General features: G+C 43.4%; 2 protein-coding genes across 3 annotated transcripts in view; one reads left to right on the forward strand and one right to left on the reverse strand.

The window, feature by feature from the left end:
* The window catches only part of Ccdc38 (coiled-coil domain containing 38), a 43,779-nt gene extending 25,078 nt beyond the window's left edge, over positions 1 to 18,701 (forward strand). The window contains exons 8-17 of one of the 2 annotated variants that reach the window (XM_076920007.1): positions 238 to 389; positions 2,133 to 2,225; positions 4,476 to 4,533; positions 5,758 to 5,830; positions 8,955 to 9,106; positions 10,797 to 10,932; positions 14,234 to 14,419; positions 15,210 to 15,415; positions 17,084 to 17,177; positions 17,814 to 18,701. In XM_076920007.1, the coding sequence (XP_076776122.1) occupies positions 238 to 389; positions 2,133 to 2,225; positions 4,476 to 4,533; positions 5,758 to 5,830; positions 8,955 to 9,106; positions 10,797 to 10,932; positions 14,234 to 14,419; positions 15,210 to 15,415; positions 17,084 to 17,177; positions 17,814 to 17,927 (1,264 nt within the window). In that variant the 3' untranslated portion in view covers positions 17,928 to 18,701. The remainder of the gene's footprint in view (positions 1 to 237; positions 390 to 2,132; positions 2,226 to 4,475; positions 4,534 to 5,757; positions 5,831 to 8,954; positions 9,107 to 10,796; positions 10,933 to 14,233; positions 14,420 to 15,209; positions 15,416 to 17,083; positions 17,178 to 17,813) is intronic. The other variant, XM_076920008.1, reaches the window with a different exon arrangement.
* A 159-nt stretch (positions 18,702 to 18,860) lies between these two features.
* Snrpf (small nuclear ribonucleoprotein polypeptide F) lies at positions 18,861 to 24,131 on the reverse strand. Its single transcript, XM_076920012.1, has 4 exons — positions 23,986 to 24,131; positions 22,462 to 22,587; positions 19,511 to 19,575; positions 18,861 to 19,006 (listed from the first exon to the last, which is right to left on the reverse strand). The coding sequence occupies exons 1-4, from the start codon at positions 23,986 to 23,988 to the stop codon at positions 18,940 to 18,942; spliced, it is 261 nt and encodes an 86-aa protein (XP_076776127.1). The 5' UTR covers positions 23,989 to 24,131; the 3' UTR covers positions 18,861 to 18,939.
* Between the last annotated feature and the right edge of the window lie 452 nt (positions 24,132 to 24,583).

The following is a 24,583-nucleotide window of genomic DNA, read 5'->3' on the forward strand; positions in this document are numbered from 1 at the left end:
AGAATATAAGGTTTCTGACAGAAATAAACCAGCTGAGTAAGTCTGTCAGCAGCCCATGGTATAGGAGCATGCCACTGGGTCTGCTTATTCAAATGCCAGCCTCTGGGTGTATTCTCCTATCTTCCGGAAGTAGTCTGCAGTTGTGTTTGCAAGTTTGGTTCGATGTACCACTGTGCGAGCAAATGACGGAGAGAAGGCGTTCACGGCGGTGTAATTACATCCTTGTTTCTTTTGAAGTGAAATAGCAAAAACAGAGTTCCTCCTCAAGGAGTACATGAAATATGGATTTTTCCTGCTGAAGTTGTCTCCGAAACAATGGCAAATACAGCAGTCGCAAAAAAGAGCCCAGTCAACCAAAAGTAACCACATTCTTCCAAAAATCTTGGAAAGTAAGTCCTGGGTCATAAGTCAATACCCCTGATTATCTAGAATGTTCTGCTACCTATTTCAATAGTCAGAATGTTTTTAGTTGTATGTGCATTGGTGTTTTGCCTGCATGTATGTCTGTGTGACGGTGTCGGATCCCCTGGAACTGGAGTCACAGACAGTTGTGAGCTGCCATGTAGGTGCTGGGAATTGAACCCCAGGTCCTCTGGAAGAACCAACAGCCAGTGCTCTTAACCACTGAGCCATCTCGCCAGTCCTCTTCCTATCTTTGTTATCATATATTATTCATTTGGAAAGTCAGGTTAGTTTCAGATATAAACAATAAAAATGAACACATCGACAGATCAAAAATACATCATTTATAGATGACATAATAGCATCTCAAAACTATTATTAAAGGCCTCTATAGTTTGATAAATAGATACAAAATCAATTATATTTTGTTAACCTAATATACTAACTTAATAAATTAAATTTATTCATTGGGAACTGTACAAATACTTTGAAGTGGGAAAACAACAACTTCAGTGTGCATGACCTGGGGGTTTGACAAATAGAAAAATATGTTTGCAGAACATATCAGAAGAATTGATATTGTAAAGTTAACAATTTTCTTGAAATAAGTGGGGATTTGATAAAATTATAATAGAAATCCTGTTATCAAGGGATTTTCAGGGAGTTGAGTATCAGAGTGGAGAGGACTTTGTACCATGATCCTGAGGCCCATATGGAAAAGCAAATGCTTTTAGCTTAAAAAGGTAATGAGGTTAGGTGGGTCACTAGTAGTACTTTAAGTATTATATATTTAAATACAATTGTATATGCAATTATATGGTTAAATATTTAACCACATAGTCTCAATAATTAGAACACGAACAGCACTGTGCTGGCGTTCATGTGTCAGTTATAGTGCAGAGAGAGAGCCTATTACACAAACATTTTATACATGATCCAAGTGGAGCCACGTCAAAACAGAAGATTTTATTTCCAGCAACACTGGAGTAGCTAGGCCTAGGCTCACTTCCTCCTTGAAGAAAATTCTGGAATACTGGACAGATGGACATTGGTCTCCAAGCACATAAGAGAGTTAACCTCTGGGAGCAGGCAAAGCAATTAGGTGAGAGCTAAGATTCTCGGCTACTGCCTGAAGCACTTCCAGGATTCCAGACAAGGACAGGGAGTCCAGAGGGAGCCCAGCTGATCTAAGCATTTACACTACAGAAACTGGCGAACTAAAATCAAGGAGAACTTGTCTTGCAGGGAGCTGGTTGTCAGGGACATCAGTGATGGCACTTGATCAAAGCTCTTTAAATGATGTTGAGCAAGAGGGAAAACGGAAGTAAAGCCGAGACGTGTTTTCATAAGAGAGCTTCAGATTTAGCTTTCCCAAGACTCCTCCTCTAAACAAGGATACTCAGGGCCTGGTAGGCTCTCAGATGACAAGTATCAATTGCTACAGCGGGGTTTCAGGAACTAGGATGGGCTGATGATGTTGGAAATGGAGATCTCCTTGGCCATAAATGGTCTGTTCTCATCGCTTCTCCCTGTATCCAAGAGCAGTCTTCACCATTGCTGAGTTAACATTGCAGGTTCTGGGGTCTCCGTCTCACATCTCCATCCTGGGAAGCATTGACAGTAATTCTGCCTTCACACTGAGGCAAAGCTCTCAGTCTCAGATATGTATCCCCCCCACTTTCTCCCACAAATTCTCACTCTTTTTCCTCCTCTTCATTTCCCATGTTTAGAATTCTCGATAAGTGCGGGTAAAAGAGATAACAGCACCGACTCGGACAGGTTATCGTTTTCAGAAGAGCGCAGCTCAAAGAGAGGAAGCCAAGGTGAGGGCTGAGCCAATGACTGCACCGACCAGAGCCTCCAAAGGGAAGATGTGCTTATAAGGCAGTCTCTCTCTCCCCTCTCCCTCTCCCTCTCCCTCTCCCTCTCCCTCTCCCTCTCCCTCTCCCTCTCCCTCTCCCTCTCCCTCTCCCTCTCCCTCTCCCTCTCCCTCTCCTCCCTCTCCCTCTCCCTCTCCTCCCTCTCCCTCTCCCTCTCCTCCCTCTCCCTCTCCCTCTCCTCCCTCTCCCTCTCCCTCTCCCTCTCCCTCTCCCTCTCCCTCTCCCTCTCCCTCTCCCTCTCCCTCTCCCTCTCCCTCTCCCTCTCCCTCTCCCTCTCCCTCTCCCTCTCCCTCTCCCTCTCCCTCTCCCTCTCCCTCTCCCTCTCCCTCTCCCTCTCCCTCTCCCTCTCCCTCTCCCTCCCCCTCCCCCTCCCCCTCCCCCTCCCCCTCCCCTCCCCCTCCCCCTCCCCCCCCCCCCTCCCCCCTCCCCCTCCCCCTCCCTCTCCCTCTCCCTCTCCCTCTCTCTCTCTCTCTCTCATATTATCACAGTGTCCAAGTGGACAAGAATCTCATCCTAAATGTTCACCTAGATGGGCCCCCTTGTTCTTTGGTTCAAGTCTGCCTTCTGTAATGACAGTCCCCTACCTAGCCTGAGACACACGAGCAAGTGTGGACACTCTACCAAAGTCAACCATTGGATTCTCCATCACCACGGCAGACCAGGGATTTGGCCCCAGTGTTTTAACATTGAGTTGGAAATCAACATTTAAAAACCATCAGATGTCATGAAAATATCTGAATCCATCTTCTCTTGAAAAACCACTGCACCGGAAGTCCTGGCTTTAAGGATGTTTCCTGTGGGACAGTCTTTTCCCCTTTAGGTGATCCTAGTTCCCATCAGGTCACCTTCCCTCCTGTGCCTGGCACCATCCAGTGGTCATTCAAGTTTCTGATTCTCCCAATACAGGCTGATTCTTGGGACCCCCTTTCCTCACTTCCTCTTGCCACTAAGCAGTAGGTATATATTGGAGCTGGGGAAAACGTATCACAATTTGTCCAGAAATGACCGTGATATATGAGCCTCAGGTCTGGCCATTCAGCCAGCTAATTAAAAGCGGATGGTTTTTATTTTTCACACTTAGAGAGTCAATCAGTTGGAGCCTACACAGCACATATTACTTTGGCCATTGGGACATCTGTAGTAGGAAGTAGAGATGGAAGGAAGAAGAGGCAGGTATCAGTAGTATTTTCTGAAATGTTGAGTATAAGCGTTACTCAATTTAAATAGCACCTCTTATAAATGGTTTCAGTAATATGGGCTCATCCTAAAAGCAAAGACAGTATTGTAAGAGGAGCTCCATTCTTTCTCTCCCCTTCCCTCTTCTTTCCTTCACTCAATTCATATTTATCAAAGACATGCAATGTGTTTCAGGCACCTTTAAAAACTTGGGGTACATAGAGACAACTGGAAGACAGTTCTACACCCCAGCATTATACAAGACAGTGAAGTCAGATTAGGAACAGGCAGGGAGGGCTCTTTGGAAAAGGCCCAGTACGTGACCTCTACCTGATGCATTTACAGGAATCTCTGTAGGCCAGGCCACAACGAGGCAGGGTTTCTGAAGAATGCGTAGGAGACTGCTAGGTAGAAGGTGGCAAGGGTGTGTATTCAAAGTAGAATAGAACGAATACCAGGAAGCCATGAAGGTGTTGGTGTGTATGACCTAGGCGGGTGGATAAAGACTCTCGGGGTCAGCATTGGTCCGATGGTTAGTTTCAGGTGAGGGTTGGACCCAATCTTGATGAGCACACAGATGCAGGGAGTTAAGGACAAAGCCTCCAAGCTGGAAGGCATGGCTCTCCGTGTTAAGGACAGAAGTGACCATTACCTTGGCTTTCTTCTTTAATTCTTTTAAGCCATGTGATTAGAAATAGATATTGCTGGTATGAGAAAATCAGAACCATGGCTTGCACCTCGTCTTTGCCCATAACGCGTGAGTCTCAGGAGTCACGTCCCACTCCATAGCTGTGATTTCAGCTGGATACTTAGACGTGGCATTCAATTTCAGTGGAATTCAGAGTCCCGCTTTCCATACGATCGCTATTTTGATAATAAAACTGTTAAAAAAAAAAAAAAAAAAAAGAACAAGCACATAGTTGCTGACATTGAGTGATAAGGACTCACCTCTAACTGTGTTCTCCTCTTCCTCTCCCATCACACATGGCGTGGACCTCACCTGGACATTCTGAACAGGAGGAAGACAGAGGAAATCTGTTTCGGGCCAAGACTCTAGGAAGTCATCTGTTTTCGCGTATGATACAAATTAATGAATTCTGATGACAACTGTGAATGGCTTTTTAGAAAATAAGTCTTAGCTTTTGGTCAACCTCATCTTCATGCCTGTTGTCACACACAGTGGAGTTCGTGGTGGCCCAAGAGTATGCACTCCTGAAATGCCCCAGAATTCTCTCTTTATAAGGACCCACTGCCCCCAGTCACAGGAACCCCAGACTCTTGGGTCTCCCCTCCTAGCTGTTCCTTAGCCCGTGCACCCGAAGATTCACTCCCTCATTTACCTATTGCATTAGGGCCACAAAGCATTTTTATTTACTTTCTTTGCGTCTTCCCTAACTTGATTATGAATTCATTATTTTATAAACTACTTGTCTTCAATCCTAGCTACCCAGAGGTGCTTTGGGAAGATATGTGGTTGTCTGGGCGGGGCAGGAAAGCCTGCCTGAAGGAAGGGTTCTAAGCTAATACTGTCGTATCCTACAACAGGGATCCCGTGCCAAATCATAATGCAATGCCTCAGCCAGGATATCAACCCTGACCCAATCAAGTGCAAAATGTCACCACTGGGTTCTTCATGTCCCTTTATGGTCATGTCCACTTTTCTCTTTTTCTGGCAGCCCCTACTCTGTTCATTTCTCTGGTTTTGTCATTTCAAGAATGCAATATAAGTAGAGTCATGCAGTATGTCATCTTTGGGTATTAAGAATAATTCCCAAAAGATCCAACCATGTTAGACCGTGAGCAGTTGGCTCTCTTGTCGAGCAGTACTCTGTGGTCTGAACGTTGTGTCCTCGAACTGCTCACCTGCTACTGTCCCCTTGGTTTCTAGTTTGGGGCTATAATGAAAAAAGCCACTGTAAGTATATTTGGTCAACTTGAAAAATGTTTTATGTATCTGGGTGTTTGGACTGCGTGCATGGTGAACTCTGTATAGGGGCTGGTGACATTGCTCAGTGGTTAACGCACTGGCTGCCCTTGCAGAGGTCGTGGGTTCGATTCCCCGCATCCATATATTGGCCCACAACTCAGGGGATCTGACTTCCTCCTCTGGCTTCCATGAATATCAGGCACGCACATGGTATCTTGGCATAATGCAGACAAAACACTCATCTCATAAATAAAAATTAAATTAAAAAAAGATCTTGGTTATGGGGCTCAATTTAGGAAGAAAGACAAACGTGTTAACGGAAGATTACTCAGAAATGATTTTCTTTCGCTTTTTTTTTTTTTTCTTTTACAGTCGGCCTGAAAGCATGGCGTCAGAGGACAGTTTGGAGTACTTCCTAGAGGACGAGATCGTGGAGTTTGATCTGGTAACCAGACTGTTTCTCGACTCTGGCTGTATGTGGTGCAGGCATTCATTCATTTCTTCTGCAATATCCTATTCCAAACACATCACACACTTTCCAGAAGGAAATACGATTTGATACTGTTCTTAAATCCTGTCGATTACCAATACTTTTCATCAAACCATCTATCTATCTATCTATCTATCTATCTATCTATATATATATATATAACCAAACATATAAGAAGATAATATGTCAGTCCTTTTAAGGGCGAGGCAGGAGATCCACAGATTTCAGGCCAGGAAGCTAGATATGCAAAGTAGGCCCGTAATCCTAGCTCTTGGGAGGCAGAGGCAGGAGGCCTGAGGGCCCAGGTCATCTTCAAATATTTAGCAAGTGGGAGGCCAGCCTAGCCTACAAGAGACTCCGGACTCAAGAAAACGAAACCAAACCAAAACAGCAAAAAGAAAACTCAAGGCCAGCTTCGGCTACACAGTGAGTTCTAAGCCAGCCTGAGGTACCTACTGAGCCTGTCTCAAACCAACCAACCAACCAAACAAAAACAAAAATAAAACAGCAAAACAGAACATAAAACAAAAGGAAAGGATTTGGAGAAGATACATAGTCTATAACCAGTCTATAAAAATTGTTACTCTTAGATTACTCTGTGTGTGTGTATTCAAGTTTGTGTGTGTGTGAACACATGTGTGCCTGTACATGTCGAGGGCAGAGTTGACACTGGGTGTAACCGGTAACTGCATTCCACTTTATTTGCAGAAACAAGGCTCCTCTGCTGAATCTGGAGCACACTGATTTTGGCTACCTAGCCAGCTTGCCCTGGGAATTTCCTATCTCTGTCTCCTAACCACTGGGGTGATGAGGCTTGGGGGTCAGCCACCACACCCACCCAGACTTTCCCGTATGTCCTTCACACTCTGATCCTCAGCCTTGCACAGCAAGTGCCTTAGCCACTGAGGCAGCCCAGGATTTATTGTCACTTTACTGGGTAGCAGAACCGCAAACATTCCTCCCCGACAGACACCCCATTACAGATGCAACACGTGGTCTCCCCATCTAAATGCAACCACAGAGGCTTGGAAGTGATTGTTAAAAAGAAACAACCCCACCAAACTCCACCCATTGTTACACGGGACATACCTTACCCAGGTCATCCTGCTTTTAAACCTGTCCTCAAACACATGGCTATCCAGCTTTACATTTACGGTGTGCAGGACAGCACTGTGACCATGCACACCCTGTTGTATAGTGGATTCTACATCTTCATCTTGCAAACCTGAAGCACTGTACCCATCTAATACCCCTCCTCCAGCTCCTGGCAACCATCTTTCTACTTTCTGTTTCTAAGAGACTGGTTATTTAAATATATATTTAAATGTTTGTATAAGCATCTTACGCACTATTTTTATTTGTTTGTTTGTTTGTTGGTGACTGGGTTCGTTCACTTAGCATAATGGTCCTTAAAGCTCATTTAAATTATACCATAATGGGGATAGGAAGTGAGCCAATAGGTACAATACTTGCCTTGTGTGGTGGTTTGAATAGAATTGGCCCCCATAGACTCATGTGTGTGAATGCTTGGCCTATAAGGAGTGACTCTATTAGGAGGTGTGGCCTTGTTGGAGTGGGAGTGGTCTTGTTAGAGGTCTTGTTGTGGGTGGGCTCTGAGGTCTTAGAAGCTGGCCAGTGTGCCTCAGTCCCTTCCTGCTGCCTGTGGATCACCATGTCTACCTGGATGCTGCCATGTTTCCCTCCGTGATGATAACGGACTGAACCTCTGGAACTGTAAGCCAGCCCCAGTTAGATGTTTTCCAGGATCATGGTGTCTCTTCACAGCAATAAAACCCTAAGACACCTTGCGAGTATGAGGACCCAATTTCCAGCCCCAGAACCCATTTAAAAAAAAAAGAAAGAAAGAAAGAAAGAGAAAAAAGAAAAACCAGTCAAGCATGGTGCTGCAATGCTTATAATCCTAACTCCCAGGAAGCAGAGACGGGCAGGTCTCTGGAGAAGGTTGGCCAGTCAGCCAGCCTGTCCTGCTTGGTGAGTGCCAGGCCTGCCAAAGAGTCTGTCTCAAAAAGAAAGGGAGGGAGAGAGAGAGAGAGAGAGAGAGAGAGAGAGAGAGAGAGAGAGAGAGAAATGCACAGTATCTGAGAAACCACACCTGAGGTTCTCCTACAGCCCTCAACACTGTGGCATGTGCACACATACCTACACACACACATGCAAAACCACACAAATGTACTGCAGAAGAGAATGTCTCTTGTCTCTGACTGGATAATATTTCATTGTGTGCATGTGTACAGTATTCCCTCTATTACCCTATCTATGACTAATATTTCTGTTGTGTCTGTGTCATGGCTGCTATAAATAATAATAATGAACACATATATTAATATATGTCATCTTTGAAAATGCTTACTTAAGGTAATATATATTCTTTAAAAGCCAGGATGTATCAAATAATTACCTCGAGAGGAAATGACTCCCCCCCCATCAGTCTCCTATCTTTCCCTCTCATCTTTCCTTCCTCCCTTCCTGCCCCCCACTTCTCTTCTAATAAAGCCTTTCTCCTTTTTCCCCCTCCCTCTTTTCCTCTTCAATATTCCCCGATCCTTCCCCATACCCCAGATCATATCTTCCCATTTGCCATCTCTCCCTGGGAACAAGGTTCCTTCACAATTCTCTCTGCCTCCCTCATACTCCAAACTCTTGTGTGGATTCAGGACATTTCCAAAACCATTTGTGTTCCAAGTAAGCTGGGAGGGTGGGGTCACTGCTGCAGACATCATGACATCGTGACGTCTTTGAGGATGGGGCCTAGCAGGAAGTTAGGTCACTGGGGGTGTGCTCTTGGAAAAGAGGGGGACCCCTGGTGTCTTCTTCTCTCTTTACCTCTTGGTTACAGTGAAGTGGCCTCCACCATGTGATCCTGACACCGGGTACTCAGCCAGTATGCATCTACTATAGTCCCAGGGCAAAAAAATAGTCACTCCCAAAAAGTTGATTTTTCTCAAGTAGTTTATCACATGGATAAAGAGCTGATGAGTGACAGCTCCCTCCCTATACTGTCTAGACAAATCACATGAGTGTATCTGTGAGACACTTCTTTTCCCTGTTGATTGACTAGATGCCAGAGATTTACTTCAAGGAGCCAGAGGAGTTACTGCAGGTCCTCACGGAGCTGGAAGAGCAAAATCTCACCTTGGTCCAGTATTCCCAGGATGTGGACGAGAATCTCGAAGATGTCAACAAAAGAGAAAGATTGATACAGGATAAGATGTGAGTGGGTTCCACCTATTCAATGGTTACTAACCAGAGACGGTATCCAACCACTAGTGACGGCTCCTCTCCTGGTGTAGGCCGGAGTTTTAATTAATAACAATTTACATGATGGGCACAAAGGAAGAATTGACATCTGGACAGACTAGACTGGCTTGAGTTTAACTTTCCTCCTGCTTCCTCTTGCTCTTGAAGCATTTCCCTAGCTGGAAGGGTTGATTGACATGGCTTCCTTTGCCTTCATTGGTTCTAGGACAGCTGTTGCCGGGGCTACCTGTCACTACCTAGATTGAAGGGGTCATGAAGGCAATTTCCGTGGGTGAATCTCAGCAAAGTGACTCTCTGCAATTTAAAATACTGTATTGTTCTATGATGTATCTATCAGCATAGCAGGCATAGTGCAGAGGAGACCAGAGTCACAGGCTACCTCTGCCCTGAGATTACAGTTTTGAGAAGAGCTTCTGATGATAAAGAATGAAGCTTTGTATCCATCTGTTTACAAAATGTGTAGGCTTGTTTGGAACAGTTGTCTGGGTCAGAAGATGGCAACCTTTTTAAGCAATTAGGTTAAACTACATTTAAACTTCAGAGCCAAATTAAGTTGCCCAGAAGACAAGGACCTGAAACACAATCAGTGCTTCCTAGTTTCTTCACCCAGCCTGAGTGTGTGGTGGCCTAGCCATGATCCTCCAGACAGGATGGGCATGTTAGAAGGGAAAGGAATCTATGTCCAAATCTTTCTCTGGAGGATTTTTTTTTTAACGAGAATCTGAAGGCAAGCAAGGCAGGCACATCCATTTTCCCTGAACCCAAGGTGATCGGCCAGATCTGAGGACACATGTGCTAGAGCCATACAGCTTGGGGACCTGATGGGCTACAAATTGCTACTTTCTGTTTGGAGTCTTGAGGGGAACCACTTGAGTTTGAATCCTGGAGCCTGCATAAAAGCAGACACAGTAGGGCACACCTGTGAGCCCAGTGCTTCTAATGGGAGGCAGAGAAGAGAGACTGTCCAGAAGGCCATGGGCCAACCAGTCTGGGATTTGCCATAATAGAACCCCAAGCCACTGAGATGCTTCCATGGGTAAAGGCTGCCAAGGTCGAGTTCAATCCCTGGAATCCACATGGAGGATTCCACAGCAGGAGAGAACCAAGTCCTCCAAGCTGTCTGTGACTTCCACATAGGCCATAGCATCCACCGCCCCCACACCACATACACACACCACACAGACACACACATATATTTTGGGAGAAGGAAGAACAGGAAGGCCTTTCTCAATCAAGGTGAAAAATGGGACTAGATACCTGAGGTGGTTCTCTTGATCTGTGCACGCACATGGTGACCACAGGCCCCGCTCACATTTATCTCTCCTTGTCCCCTCTTCTCTCTCTTTCTCTCTCCATCTCCCCCTCCCTCCTCCCCTCACGCCCCCTTCCCTCTCTCCCTCCTCTTCCTTCCTCCCTCCCTCCTTCTCCCTCTTCCTCTCTCTCCCCCAGCTCTCCTCCCCACTTCTCTCACACATGACAAATGCATGCACGCACAATCGAGTTGCAGGCACTTTGTCCCTGTCGTCACACGCTGACTCCCTGTGTGGTCGCTGGGTGCCATGTGATGACACATGCCCAGCAAGAGGGCTGAGTCCCTCCACCTTGAGTTACAGACTAGGGTCCCCTCCTTCCTTTGCAACAGAAACAACAGCATCTCGTTCCTGCTGGAGCACAAGCACATGCTTAAGGTGAGCTGTGAACGAGAGGAGGAGAAGGCTGCCGAGCTGGAGCTGAGGTCCAGGCTCTTCAGCTTTGGAGAATTCAATTCCGATGCTCAGGTACATTCTTGGCCTGTGGTAACTTTGTTTTTTTTGTTTTTTTGTTTTGTCTCCTGGTAAAGATCTGGCCTCCCTGGGCGTGGAGCACTTGACATGGGGGAGAGTTAGGGCAATCCATACATTGTTGTTAACAGGGTGTGGAAAACCAGTGTGGAATTATTTTGTCAATATGAAAGAGTCAATTTCCTAGAGAGCAACCTTTTAGGTTGACCTTGGGCTTCACGTGAAATATTGTTCTAGTTATTTCAAACGGACCGTCTTTGTTGGTGTGTGCTTGTGTGATGTAGTTCACCACCTTTAATCGTTTTGGTGAGCAAATCGTTTCATGTGACCAGTCAGTAACAGAACATGTAATGAACCTATACACTTAACACTGGATGGGAAATTGGCCCAAGCATTGAGCCTAGGATGCGTGTCAATTTCTCTGGGCCTCTGGCTTGTCTCCCAGCACCTGTGACACATCCTGATACCCTCATTTTATTGACAGGTTCATCTCTCCCAGCTGCATGCAAAGCCCTCCACCAGGGACCATCCTAACTTACTGTTAGTGAGCTCAGTTCAGTGCTCCCAAGAGTGTCAGTGCTCAATAAATGTTTGTTGAATGAATGATCAGGTTAGTTTTCAGATCCACAAGAAACTCAACCACTGGTTTCTTAGAAAAACCTCAAACGGAATACGAGTCCAAAGCCGCCATTGGGGTCAACATCACACTTGCAGCTGTGAACTTGACTTTTAGACGGAGGTAGATTTGAGGAATGGGCTGCGTTAGGAAACAGATGAGCCTTCTCCCCGACCTACAGACAGGCAGGGTTACTAAAAGCAAAAGCTGTGGCAGGAAATGTGTTGATTGTCACAGTTCATCAGTTCTTCATTTTTGTTTTTAATCAACCTTTTTTTTTTTTTTAAACCATGGTACACTATACAAGAAATCTGCCATCTCACCATCCCAAGTGTGCAAGTCAATGGCATTAAGTCCCTTCATGTGGCATAACCGTCAGCATGGTCTGTTTCCAGAACTTTCCCATCACAACTTAAGCACAGAGTTGAACATCTTAACCGTTTTTCCGAATGTACTGTTTGATGGTGTTAAGTAGGTTCACATTGTTTTGCCATCACTCTCTAGAATGCCTTTCATCTTGTACAAGGAGGTGCATACTCATGCAACACAAGTTCCTGGTCTCTTCACTGCTCAGCACCTGATTCTTTGTCTCTGAATTCTACTCCTCTCCATAACTCATATAAGTGGATTTGAGCAGTATGTGTCTTTTAACATCTAGCTCGTGCCACAAAGTACAACATTCTCTGGGTTCCTCCACGCCGTGGCGTGTATCTTGTTGAATGATGCCCCATTCTATGCACCATACTTTATTTACTGTACTGATCGACATTCATCTGATGAACACTTGTATTGTTTCTATCCAATTCTTAAATAACTCTGAAGCTGACCACCGTGTCAAATAGAAGATTGATTCTCTTTGCTATCTAATGGTCTCTACACCACAACCAAGTCACTTTAATCTCAGTTTTAGGGCAACTATGGAGGGGGGAGGCATCTTCAATACTTTCAAACATTGAATCACCCAAGAGAAGGGACAATCTAGTTTGTGAAAGGACCAGGGCTCAATGCCCAGAGAACCCAGACTTGATTTAAAAGTTCCTCAAGATGTACATAAAGTAACAATCCCAAGTATAAATTTGTACAATTTACAGGCATACTCTGGAACATGAGGTTAATAACTTATGGTCTTGCAAGAATGTGAAATGTGCGGTATGGAGGGAAAAAAAAAGACGGAAAAATTAGAAGTGTTTTGTTTTGAGGTGGTTGTTAGGCAGATTCTCTTTCTCCAAAGCTGGCTTCAAGCTCACTCTATGGCTGAGGATGACCTTGATGTTCTCTTCCTGCACCTCCCTTCTGAGGCTGGGATTACAAGCACATACCACTACATCCAGTTTCATGCAGTTCTGGGCTGCCTCACACATGTGCTAGGCTAGCACTAAAGCAGTGGTTCTCAACCTTCCTAGTACTGCGACCCTTTAATGCAATACCTCATGGTGTGTGATCTCCAACCATAAAGTTATTTCCGTTGCTACTTCATAATTGTAATTTTGCTACTGTTTTGAATCGTAACAGAAAGATCAACACGTGATGGCACATACATCCAGACAACTCTCCAGTTTGAAACACTGCTCTGGTCCCATTCATTGTTGACAGACACCTGAGTTACCCTGGCACCCAGTCTTGGATCCATCTTCCTGCCCACTGGTGAACTCAGCCTGCTGCCAGGGCCTCCGATTTGAGTAGCTCTGGTCTGAGCCTGCCCTCTAGTGGCACTTTAAAGGACCCACTTGCACATCTCTCGTCTCTAGTTGGCCTTATTCTGGAATGCTTTTGTCTTTGCCCTTTTGTCTTAGACCAGGAGCTCAATCTCATTTTCATATGCCATCTTTCATTTCCTTCTCTTAGTTCTTAATTTATTTTTGACTTGTAGTTCCCTCTCCTGTTTGGTGAGGGTTCTTAAAAGACAAAAAAAGAAAAAAAAAAAAAAAACCCACCATCTAAAGTTTCCATCTGTCCATCCCTAACTCTGTGTTCAAGTCTCTTTCCATCAAAAAGGACATGTTCCTACCAGTTTTTCTTAAAACAAGCATTAAGTACTTGAAATTTCCATGTATATAGGGCAAGATAATTTTTTCTTCTTTCAAGAAAAAAAATACAGCCCAGCTGGCCTAGCTCAAGTTGCCCCAGACTTGTGACAATCACTGTCCCAGCCCATGTGCTAGAATTAGACATGAGCCCCATCTTCTACCAAGATTCTGATTCTTCTTCTCTTTAATATGTAGTGTGTTGCCCCCTTGGCAGGGTGCTTCCACTTTCTTTCATTTTTATATCCATCTGCCCTTTAGCTGTCTCTAAGAAGGAATGTGGAGGTCTGTAAATAGGAAACAAAGTAAGTGCTGTGATAGCGACTTCGTGGCGAGCTTATGGTTTTGTGTTATTTTATATTTCTCTAAGTTTTTTTTTTTTTTTTTAAAAAAGGACTTTTTTTTTAATTAAAATAAAAATAAAGAGAGTATTTAGGAAGTGAGAAACTAGGAGCTTTGTAATGAGCAGGATCTTTGGCACATCTGTTAAAGCAAGAGGTGGGAGCAGCAAGCTGCTGGAAGTCGCAGACCTTGGCTTTAAGTGATGGCGGCCGTGAGGCCTTTATGGTTCCAGGATGGGTCTCCCCAGTGGCGGGAGTCACATAGGCCTTGGGTGTGTTTTTCTTGACTTTATGGTGATTCTCATCTTCTTGAGCAGAAGCGGCTAACCATCAGGCATGAACCTACATGGAAATCCATTTACTTTGCTGAGAAGTTTATTGAGTTCCTCTTGGCGAATATCAGACAGCCAGTGGCGAAAAAGGATGACACCTTTCATCTCCCGAAATACATTATCTACCAGCTCAAGAGACTGCAAAATCAAATAAAACATCGAAGTGTCGAGGTACAGGGATTGGCAGGCTTCGGCCTACATTTTCTTTAGATTAGACTTACAACAATGGCTTCCCTGTGGAGATCTCAAAAAGTAAACTCCTTGAAGGCTGTTTGGTTAGCCTAGGAATCTGCTTGTACACACATTTCTCTGAAAGAAAGCACTCATTTATTCAGCAAACATTTATTAAGTGTGTAGCTATGTGCAAGGCACTGTTTTAGGTGTGCACAGTAACATAAGCAGTAGTCCCTGCCCTCCAGTCCCCTCTCAAGAAGGGGACTGGGCACATATGCAAGTACCTGTCATGCAGCGTTATAGGCTTTTCAACAATACAAATGGGGTGGGGTGGGGCACACATTATGCCATTGGTGGTGCAAACTGGTTTGAAATGTGTATGTTGCCTGTACTTGGAACAATTAGGGAATCTGGTCAACATTCAAGCCAAAAGATACTATAATTACTTTTATTCACATATATACTGTATATATCTGAATACAATCCAAGGTGTCACTGTAATAATGATCTGACTATAAATTACAACACAAATACCCCCTGCTACCTGTTCTCACTGATTTGTCTTTTGAAGCATTTAGGGAGCAGGTGGGATGTAGCCCAGTGGTAGAACATTTGCTTACCATGCATCAGGTCCTGGGTTCTGTCCCCAGCACTAAATGATGATGGTGGTGGTGGTGATGGTGCTTAAAGAGCTTTCCTCTTGTAACAGTAGGATGGAATTTTGCATTTACTGACAGTGAGCCACCATATAGTGATGGAACATTTTTTGCTTTTTTCTTTCGCTCAGGAAAAGCTGATTGACTCACTTAGTAGAAAAATTAATCAAGTATACAGAGTCTGCATCGGAGATGCTGAGGTTGGCAGCTTGAATGCAGTTCAAAAACTGGTCAAAGTAGAGTCTCGCCTGGTGGAGCTCAGCGACCTCATTGAAACTATTCCCAAAGAAAGTGTGGAAGCGATTGAAAGGATCAAGCAGAAGGAGCGACGGCAAAAGTACTGTGACAGCCCCTCAGCATAGGGAATGGCTAAAGTGGCTAGTCTGCATAAACCCCACTCCACTGGCAGCAATTTCCCTATTCGACTCAGCCCTGCCCTCCCACAGAGAACGTTCTTAGGAAATAAGTGTTATTGTAATGGGCACTGTGACCCAAAGGAACTGGGCTAATACAAAGTTTACCAGAAACAAGTGACCCAGTTAGGATGGCTGTAGGGGAAGGAGGGGGTCTCAAGTCACAGAACATTTCTTAGGGGCTGTCATGTGGCGAAGGATCTGTCCTTAGATGACCACGGGTGACCCGGTTTATAAAGGAATGGCGACTCTTAGGAGACACTATGTGATGTTTAGCTGGCACTCACACCCCCACTCACTTATTTCCACAGACCTTACATGACTGTCATCCCTGAAACCTCTCCCCTGCAGATTTCTACAAATGAAGATCTTTACAGACGTTCTGTATCACTGTAACGTGGCTGCTACTATCACGTGACATGTAGGCAGAGCTGCTAAGTGCTGCTCATGTTCTAGCAAAGGAACTGTAGAGGTAGCTGACCTCTGTGGCTCCAGGCGTGGGCATGAGCTTGACTGCTTGCCCTTTTAGCTACAGCTGCTGTGACCTAAGGGAGGGATCACCTGTCTCGTCTATTTCACTGTGTTAAAAAAAAAGTCACAAGATATGATAATTACTTCATAGGGATGATGTATCAAATTAACAATGTGAAATCATTGAACATGTTTGAAAGATGCTAGTCATTAATAGTTACATTACTGACGCCTGGAGAATATGTAAAAATGAAGGTGACTCAGACAGCTCTTACAGGACTTTGAGCAGACTTATCTAAGCCGAGGACAACTCCTTCCAAATGAGCTAAGGTTTCTCACAGTACCAGGGAGTGCGATTACATTTAACAGTTATAATGCATTCAGTTCGTTTTCAAAGGAACTTTTTCTCCAAGGTTTAGAGCAGTGGTTCTAAACCTTCCTAATGATCCAAGACTTTATATATCTTCACATTGTGGTGACCCCAACCATAAAATTATTTTCATTGCTACTTTATAACTGTAATTTTGCTAGTTATGAAGAATAATGTAAGTATCTGATATGATGCAGGACATCTGATATGTGAGAAAAGGTCAATCAACTGTGAAAGGGTTGACCCATGGGTTGAGAGCCGCTTTGTTTAATGATACCTAACAAAGCACCCAGTTCTGCACAAAAAGCGTTCCAAGACACTACCATTCCCTGACAACACTGGGGTGCAGCTACACAGGTCCGTAAGAGCCACTCACTGCCAACGCTTACACTGAAAGGTAGAAAAGGCTTATATTGGTCTTAAATCCAAGGCATCATTCAAAATGATCTGACTAGTTTGTGGCAATCCACTAAGGTGATGTGCACACTTCCCTTAAAGAAACTAAAGGCAGGTCAGGAGGTGGCTAGGAGCTGAAGTGGCTATGGTATAGAACGTGTCTCAGTGGAAACTGAGGGAAGAGGTATTTCTCCAAAATGTTGGGATTAAATGTCTTACCACTGCCTGAATATTCAAAAGCCATCATCATGTAAATCTTATATTTGGATAGTTCATTTCCAAACAGTATCAATGTAGATGTTTCACTCTTTATGATTATAGAATTTCTAATAACTTTCCTCTTCACCTCTGACAGGCTGCGTGAAGAGAAGATGAAAGAAAAGCAGCGACACCAGGAGGAACGGCTCAAAGCTGCTCTGGAAAGAGCCGTGGCACAACCCAAGAAGAAGGTTTGTCTTCTACTATAATAGGTCCCTGTTCAGGTCCCATGTGAGAACTGTCCTCCCAGAAAGGTCCTTTCCCTTCTGAGGCTCTCATGACAACAGAATACAGTACTTCCCTTATCCACATGCCTAAGTTACAAAAACTTTACCTGTAACTGCCAAACAGAAAGCAAAGGGAGAATCCTCTCCAGAGAAGGGACAAGTATGAATTACAGGTTTCTTAACCCTTCTGATGCAAACACTTCCAATATCTAAGAACACTGATGTTTAAAATGGTCTTCTCAAAATTGGCTCAACAAAGCACCCTCTTGCAACCATGGAAGAAAACCCAGGTACAGCACTGAGGAATGCAATGTTAGCATCTATCACTGCTTTCTGGGACAGCCATATTTGAGCCACAAGCTACTTAGTGACTTTCTGTAAACCTCTCTACTGACCATAAAAGCTAGCTGCTGCCTCCTGTAGACTATGGGCAACTTGCCAAGCATGTTGGACATCTACTAAGTTATACCAATCCCCTGTAACTGTATTTACTAGTTTAAAACATTTGGTTCATGTGAAAACTCAAGTAAATATGAACATTATACATACTGTGAAAGAAAAGTTATACAAAAGACAATTATTTTGTTTTTCTTGTTTCAGTTGGGAAGACGACTTATCTACCGTTCGAAGCCTCAATCTGCTAGCAAACACGACCTGCTTTTAGTCAGTGATACAAGATCTAAGTCACAGGAGGAAGAGTATTTTTTTAGTTGAACAGGATCATGAAGATACTTTATTAGCAAATGTTTTGTGTGGATGGTGGCTTTCAGTGATGCATTACTGTCCTAACAGATGCCAGGATGCAGTAGACCTTTCTCGAGGCTTACAGGAGTAGGAATGGCAACTGTTTTCTGCTGAAAGTCTTTACTACTCATTAGTCCATCCCATGAGCTAGGCAACACTGTACTGTAGGTTGTCCCTGTCAGAGACATATATCCAAAGTTAATTTATTGTTATAACATGAAGTAGGACTTAAAGTAGAATGGCCTCCCTCAAAGCATGAGAATTTTAATCATATTTTCTAAAGCAGTAAGGAAGTTCACAGCTTTGAATATACATTTTTAAAATGTATTATTCTTAAAACAACTGGACACATTTAAAACTTAAAAACTAATGGACTACAGTCTCAGAACAATCATGAGGCTGGTTCTATTTCACATTAAGCTCTAAGAACCTTATCAGAAAACTCTTAAGTGAACAAAACTATATACCTTCAGCCTAAAATCAATTTGTATTATGCTCTATCTCCATAATTATTTCAATTTTCATGTTTTGACTTAGCTACAATATATACATTATTTAGCCTATATCAATATAGAAATAATGTAATTTATTAATACATATTAATATTAAGAAAATGTTTAACTTTATGGATGTTAAAGTGGTTTTGAAACCTTAAACACACAGCTACTTTTAAGAGGTCTCAGTTAATAGAATTACAAGGGCTGAAACTAAACTCACCTTAGGAAAAATTGTAAAGCACAGAATCATCCTTTTTAGAAAAAAATAAATAAACCAGCGGTGGGATTACAAAACAGAGTCCCCTTGAATGAAACTGAGTGGCTTTTAAAACATTAGTTCTAAGAATTATCCATACATTATTTCAACATTTACGCTTTGCATGTCTGCATTTAAATAGTCCACAAGTCCAGCTGAAAAAAAAACCCAAAACTTTATTGTATAGAAATACATATATATATATAAAAAAAAAAAATCCCCCAAGATGCTATTCTCTCATTTCCCCATCTTCCTCCTCCTCTTCAACGCCTCGGATGTAGAGGACATTATTACACCTGTAACAGAAAACACAGTCATTCTGAGCTGCGCTCAGAGCCCGCACACGATCAAATCATCACTGCTCCACTGTCAGACTGGACCTGAACTCACAGTTCGCTGCTCTTCCTGTTGGTCCTATACAGATGTTTGAAAAGCACACCGCACATAACTGTTACCACCATCACCACAATTTCATCTCTACAACTTAAGAGTGTAGGTGGTTGCTGGTACCAGACAGTGTGTACAACAGAAATCTTTAGCAGCTGGACTCAACTAAAATCAAATCTAAGTTCCTGTAACACAGGACACTAAAATAGGTTACAGCTGAGATCAACAGTAGGAAAACCTCGAACATAAACTGAGATCTTCCAACATGTTTCAAAGGCTTCTGAAGTCTAGTTGTAGAATACTGCTAAATGATTTTTTTAAGTAATCCCCCAGACTAAAAAACCAATTTACTTCAGCAGAGATTTCTGAGGTGCGTTAGTAACTCCTTTCACACACACAAATGAGTCTGTTACCTTATTAGAACTTCGCCCAGATGTCCAGACAACGCCCCATCTATGTATTCTTCTGTATTTGCAAGCTTTAGACAAAAAGAAAGATATTAGTATAAGTGCACAGGAGGAAACAGTACAACATCCCCACTCCTGGTGAGTCCAGTAACTGAGACTACTCCACACCAACAACTCGAGCTGTATCCCTAACAGTAATTACAAGGTTAGCTTCCTATCGCTCTTGTATCTTTGGATTCCATATATTCATTAAGACATGCATGGGTATAGAACTAATGTATAATAAAGCTTGTTTCAAAGTTGTTAAGCCTTCTAGATGTTATTTCTGTCTGACATCAAAGTGTCTTGAAGAAGAAAGCCTATTTGAGTTAGTTATAATTCTTAAATTTTCTGAAAATTCAGCTCCAAAGAACCAGACATTAACTTTTCTTAGAGCAAAACATTATGAATCATATTAACTTGTTCAAATGGGTATACAAAAGCAATGGCTAAAATATATTAGCCAACAACCAAACCAAGAAAGTAAGAATTTTTTAAAATCTCATGTACTCAACAAGGGTAAGGGGGAAATCAAGAATGATCTTTAGGATTACTTTGGCGAAATCTATTCTAATTTTAAATTAAAAATCTTTAGCTATCATTCTTATAATTAAAAAAAAAAAACAACAAAACCTCCGTCAGTGCCATATGGGGACACCAAAGGCAGAACAAGAGAAGGGAAGGAAGCTTCTTTCACAAGCAGGCAGTGGACAAGAAAAAGAAATAGGTAGATGTGGCTGGCATAAAGCACTTAAGACATTTGAGCTGCTTAAACATTAAGACATTTCTCTGGAGGAAAGCAAAGCAATCAGAAAACATGTTGTCACTATGTTTGTGAGATTATTTTGTATATAATTCCTATCAGAATTAATGTAATTTGTATGTATGTATGTATGTATGTACATATGTAAATATGTATGTATGTATGTTTTTGAGAAAGGGTCTCCCTGTGTAGCCCTGGCTGTCCCTAGAACTCACTCTGTAGACCAGGCTGGCCTTGAACTCAGAGATTCACCTGGCTCTGCTCCTGATTGCTGGGATTAATGGTGTGCATAACCATCACCGAGCATAAGTAATTATTTTTGACATGTCCCTAACACTTAAGTTTTATCTACACTAATGCCCCAAAGCTTAGCGCTTTGGAAAGCCCTCACTACTGCTGAAAGGCTCTCAGTGATTGCCATCCCAAACCTCCTATTCTGGCCTTCTTGCTGTAGCTCAAACAACCAAGCATAGCCCCGTGGACAGAAGCTTTGCATTTTTGTCCCAGATGCCGAAGTCTCTTTGGAGGCTAGGCTGTTCAGTACTGTACACTTGTAACAGTAGTTTTGCTTGATCATTGTACTGTGCGTCATCCCTAACGATCTGTGGTCCATAACCATCTCCTACCACTGGAACAAACTCAAGGATGTGGACTTTGTTTGCTCACTGTTATATTCATGGTACCAAACAGACAATCAATACATTTTGGCTGACTGAAGCAACTCAGAAAGTGGGCTGGCTTAGAGATACATTTTGTACCTCAGGGATGCTACATTAACTGCAAGATCAACTATTAGGTTAGGTGGTTTGCTTTTTTTTTCAACAGGGTTTCATGTATTTCTGGCTGGCTTGCAACAACTCCCTGTAAAAGGAGGATAATGTTTTAATTTTCCTCCTACCTCTATTACCAGAATGACAGAATTACAGGCTTTCTTCACCACCCCAAGTGACAGGGATGGAACAAAACTTTAACCACACATCATGTGGTTTTCAATGTATTCATAAAATTGAACTCTCATCGATAATTCCACAATATTTTCACCACCACAGGCATATTCTCCAGACTTTTCTATAGCTTTTGCAAATAACTCGTTTCAAAAATTTTCCAGACCAAATCTCTCAGTATTCTTGTTAGCTGGATCTCTGGTTGACCTATCTACCTAAGTCACCTTTAAAACCTGTACAGAAACTACAACTAAACACAAAAAATTTAAAAACAGGCAAAGTGGCACATGCCTTTAATCCCAACACCTAGGAGGCAGAGGCAGGCAGATCTGAGTTAGGCCAGCCTGGTCTACATAGCATGTTCCAGGCCAGACAGGCTACATAATGAGACCTTGTCTTAAAAAATACAAATAAATAAATAGGGAAGGATGTGAGTAACACATTTCTCCAATGATGATAAACACATAGTTAATAAAAATGCAAACCAGAAGGAGACACTACCTGAGAGCCAGAAGGATAATTATTTTATACATTAAAAAGAGAAACCTCAGCCGGGCAGTGGTGTCGCACGCCTTTAATCCCAGCACTCGGGAGGCAGAGGCAGGCGGATTTCTGAGGCCAGCCTGGTCTACAGAGTGAGTTCCAGGACAGCCAGGGCTACACAAAGAAACCCTGTCTCAAAAAACCAAAAAAAAAAAAAAAAAAAAAAAAAAAAAAACCCAAACCAAAAAAAAAAAAACCTGGCTGAATCATTTAAAGAAACTAAGAGGCATAGTCAATTATCAGTTCCTTCGTTTGATCTGTTTGTTCTACAGAAAAATGCTTTTAGTGAATAACTCTCATGATGTGTCTTTACAATTCATTAAAGCACTTTATAAAATTTCCCCTTGAAAAAAAATCTTTGAAGAAAGAAGTGCTGGAAGTTTTGCTTTCTGTAATAAACTACTTTTCTCTTCTGGTATTAGAGACCAAATGACAAAGCTCTTCTCTCTTTGGCTGCCATCATAAAGTCAAAGACTGTGTTCTGGTGTAAGTACTCCTAAGAATATCATGTTTCAACATCTGCCCTGGTTCATACTTTAATCCTGACTCTGCTTTCTGTTGTCAGTTTAACTGTGTGTGTTCTCAGTCACAGTAAAGCTCTGAGGAGTAAGGTGACACAGTAGAAACCCGGCTTTCCGGCTTCTTACCTACGCTCCTCCTCAGCTTACCTGCATGTTCATGTAGCCATCCACGGAGACCAGGTAGCCCTTGTACTCCATGCCCCACTTAAGTTTCACCATCACTGGCTTTCCTGTCAGTCCATTGAGAAAAGGCTTGGGATTGAGGGGTAAACTCTGTATAAAAACCAAAAACAGCATTTAATAATTTTTGCTTAGCTCAGCTTCTACCACCCACTCTCTACTGAAAGACCAATCAAGACTATGATATTGACATAGTAAACTCTGATTCATTGTCACTTTATAACTTGTCGGAGAATGTCTTAGGGAAATTTAAATGCCCATTTAGTCAACTTCATAGTCCTCTGACAGAAACAAAAATATGAATTATGCAATTAAATACTGAGTGACAGGTGGGGGTGGGGCAAGTGTGTAGCACAATGGCAGAGCACTGGCCTAGGATGCTTAAGTCATTGGTTGATTCCAAGGACTGTGAAAGAACAAAAGTCCCAAATACCTACATCATGCTCACTAGCCAAGCTCTAAAGGAACACAGGTAAAGGTACAAGGTGATCTCTGCAGACATAAGAAACAATTCAGTATCGTTGGAGAGGGCCTCTTAATGCAATCCGATCAAGTTTATTCTACAAGAAGTATTTCCTTTAAATTTACAACCTCCCCCACACCCCAATCTACTCGCACATCATCCCAAAGAATTTTGGAGGCCACAGGGTCTAAATGAGTAGCCAATTTACACTGGCTATAATGTATCATCCACAAAGGAACTGTTATTTTTTTAAAGCACTTATCAAGTCATGGAGTATCTTGGCTTACAAGAATGCTCCAATGGTCTCTAACTGCCCTCGACATAGCCTCATACTTCCTAAGAGGCGTTGAGGTCCCAGACTTATTTCAAAACCAGTATTCTTGTAAGTAGCGGTTAATTCCTGCCAAGTCCAACTAGTCAAACCTACTTTCCAGTTAAGAGCTCGTGTGTGAAATACTCTTCCACCGGCTCTGTCACTTAGATTTCTGGTTAAATGCCACCTTCTGGAGAAGAGCGCTGCGGCACACTTACAACTTATCAAAGCTTCCTCCTTTAGCAGCCACCGCTACTTGTAAAATGCTTGTTTTTGTTATTATTTGACTGTTGCCTACCTACCGCACCTGAGAAAATGCAGGGTCTGCATTAGCACCCCGCCTTCCTGGCGCCTAAAGAACAGTATTCAATGAACGGAAGCCCAGGCTTTCTGTTCCAGAGGCAGATTGTCAACATCAAGGAATGAAGGCGCGCTGTGGAGCGTGCTAAATAGGAAACGAAAACTCGCTTCAGTTTACCCCTACCCGGTGGCCCCAAACTAAGCTACACCCCAGGCTCTGGGACAAACAAAACGGGGAAAGGCGGCTGAGGATCTTGGGGAGGGGAAGGCCTCCAATGCGCGCGCCGCCAAGGCCTCTGAAACGGGGAGAAGGAGCGGGCGGCCATCCGCGCGGCGCCTCATGTGGATGAATGGAAGGCGCGGCGGGCGGCAGAGCCCGCCCGTCCTCTAGCCCCGCGGTGCTCATTCTCCTTACCATCGCGAACACCCGCGAGCGCTGCACCCCACTAGCCGCCGACCCCGCCGCTGCCCGCCCCTCCTGACTGAAGCAGCTACCGCTACACCGAAACGACCGGCGCTAAGAGAAATGGCCGCCAAAAGGCGGCGTGACCTTTCACCTCTCGCCTCGTTGTCTCGGCTTCTGTGATTGGTCACCAAAGACGCTCTTGGTGATTGGAGGAGATGGCGGTACTATCTCCTAGCAACCAGAAGTAAGGCGTCTGTTTGTGTCCACTGCGCAAGTTCGAAGTGGGAGCGATTGAGCGACCCCATTTCTTCGCTTCCGGACAAGAAGCTAAGTACCCTGGAGAGTGGACGTGGTTTCCTTAGCTAATGAAGGTTTAGTCTGTCCTTCAGCTGAGAGATCGGATTCTGGAGGTCCCTGCTCATCCTCGCAGATACAGCACTTGGGAAGCACCTCTGGCACAGCTCCCTTTTGCGGGACTGTTCTTTCTTCTAGAATGTCCACTTACCGGTTTTTAAAGGAAGCTCGGAAAGCTGGACTACGTGAGTGCTAATGAAAAGCACCCAGTGGGTCTTTACAAAAATTGAAACCAGGTCAAGTTGAGTCTGGG

Source organism: Arvicanthis niloticus, chromosome 22, assembly GCF_011762505.2.
Source record: "Arvicanthis niloticus isolate mArvNil1 chromosome 22, mArvNil1.pat.X, whole genome shotgun sequence".
NCBI lineage: Eukaryota > Metazoa > Chordata > Mammalia > Rodentia > Muridae > Arvicanthis > Arvicanthis niloticus.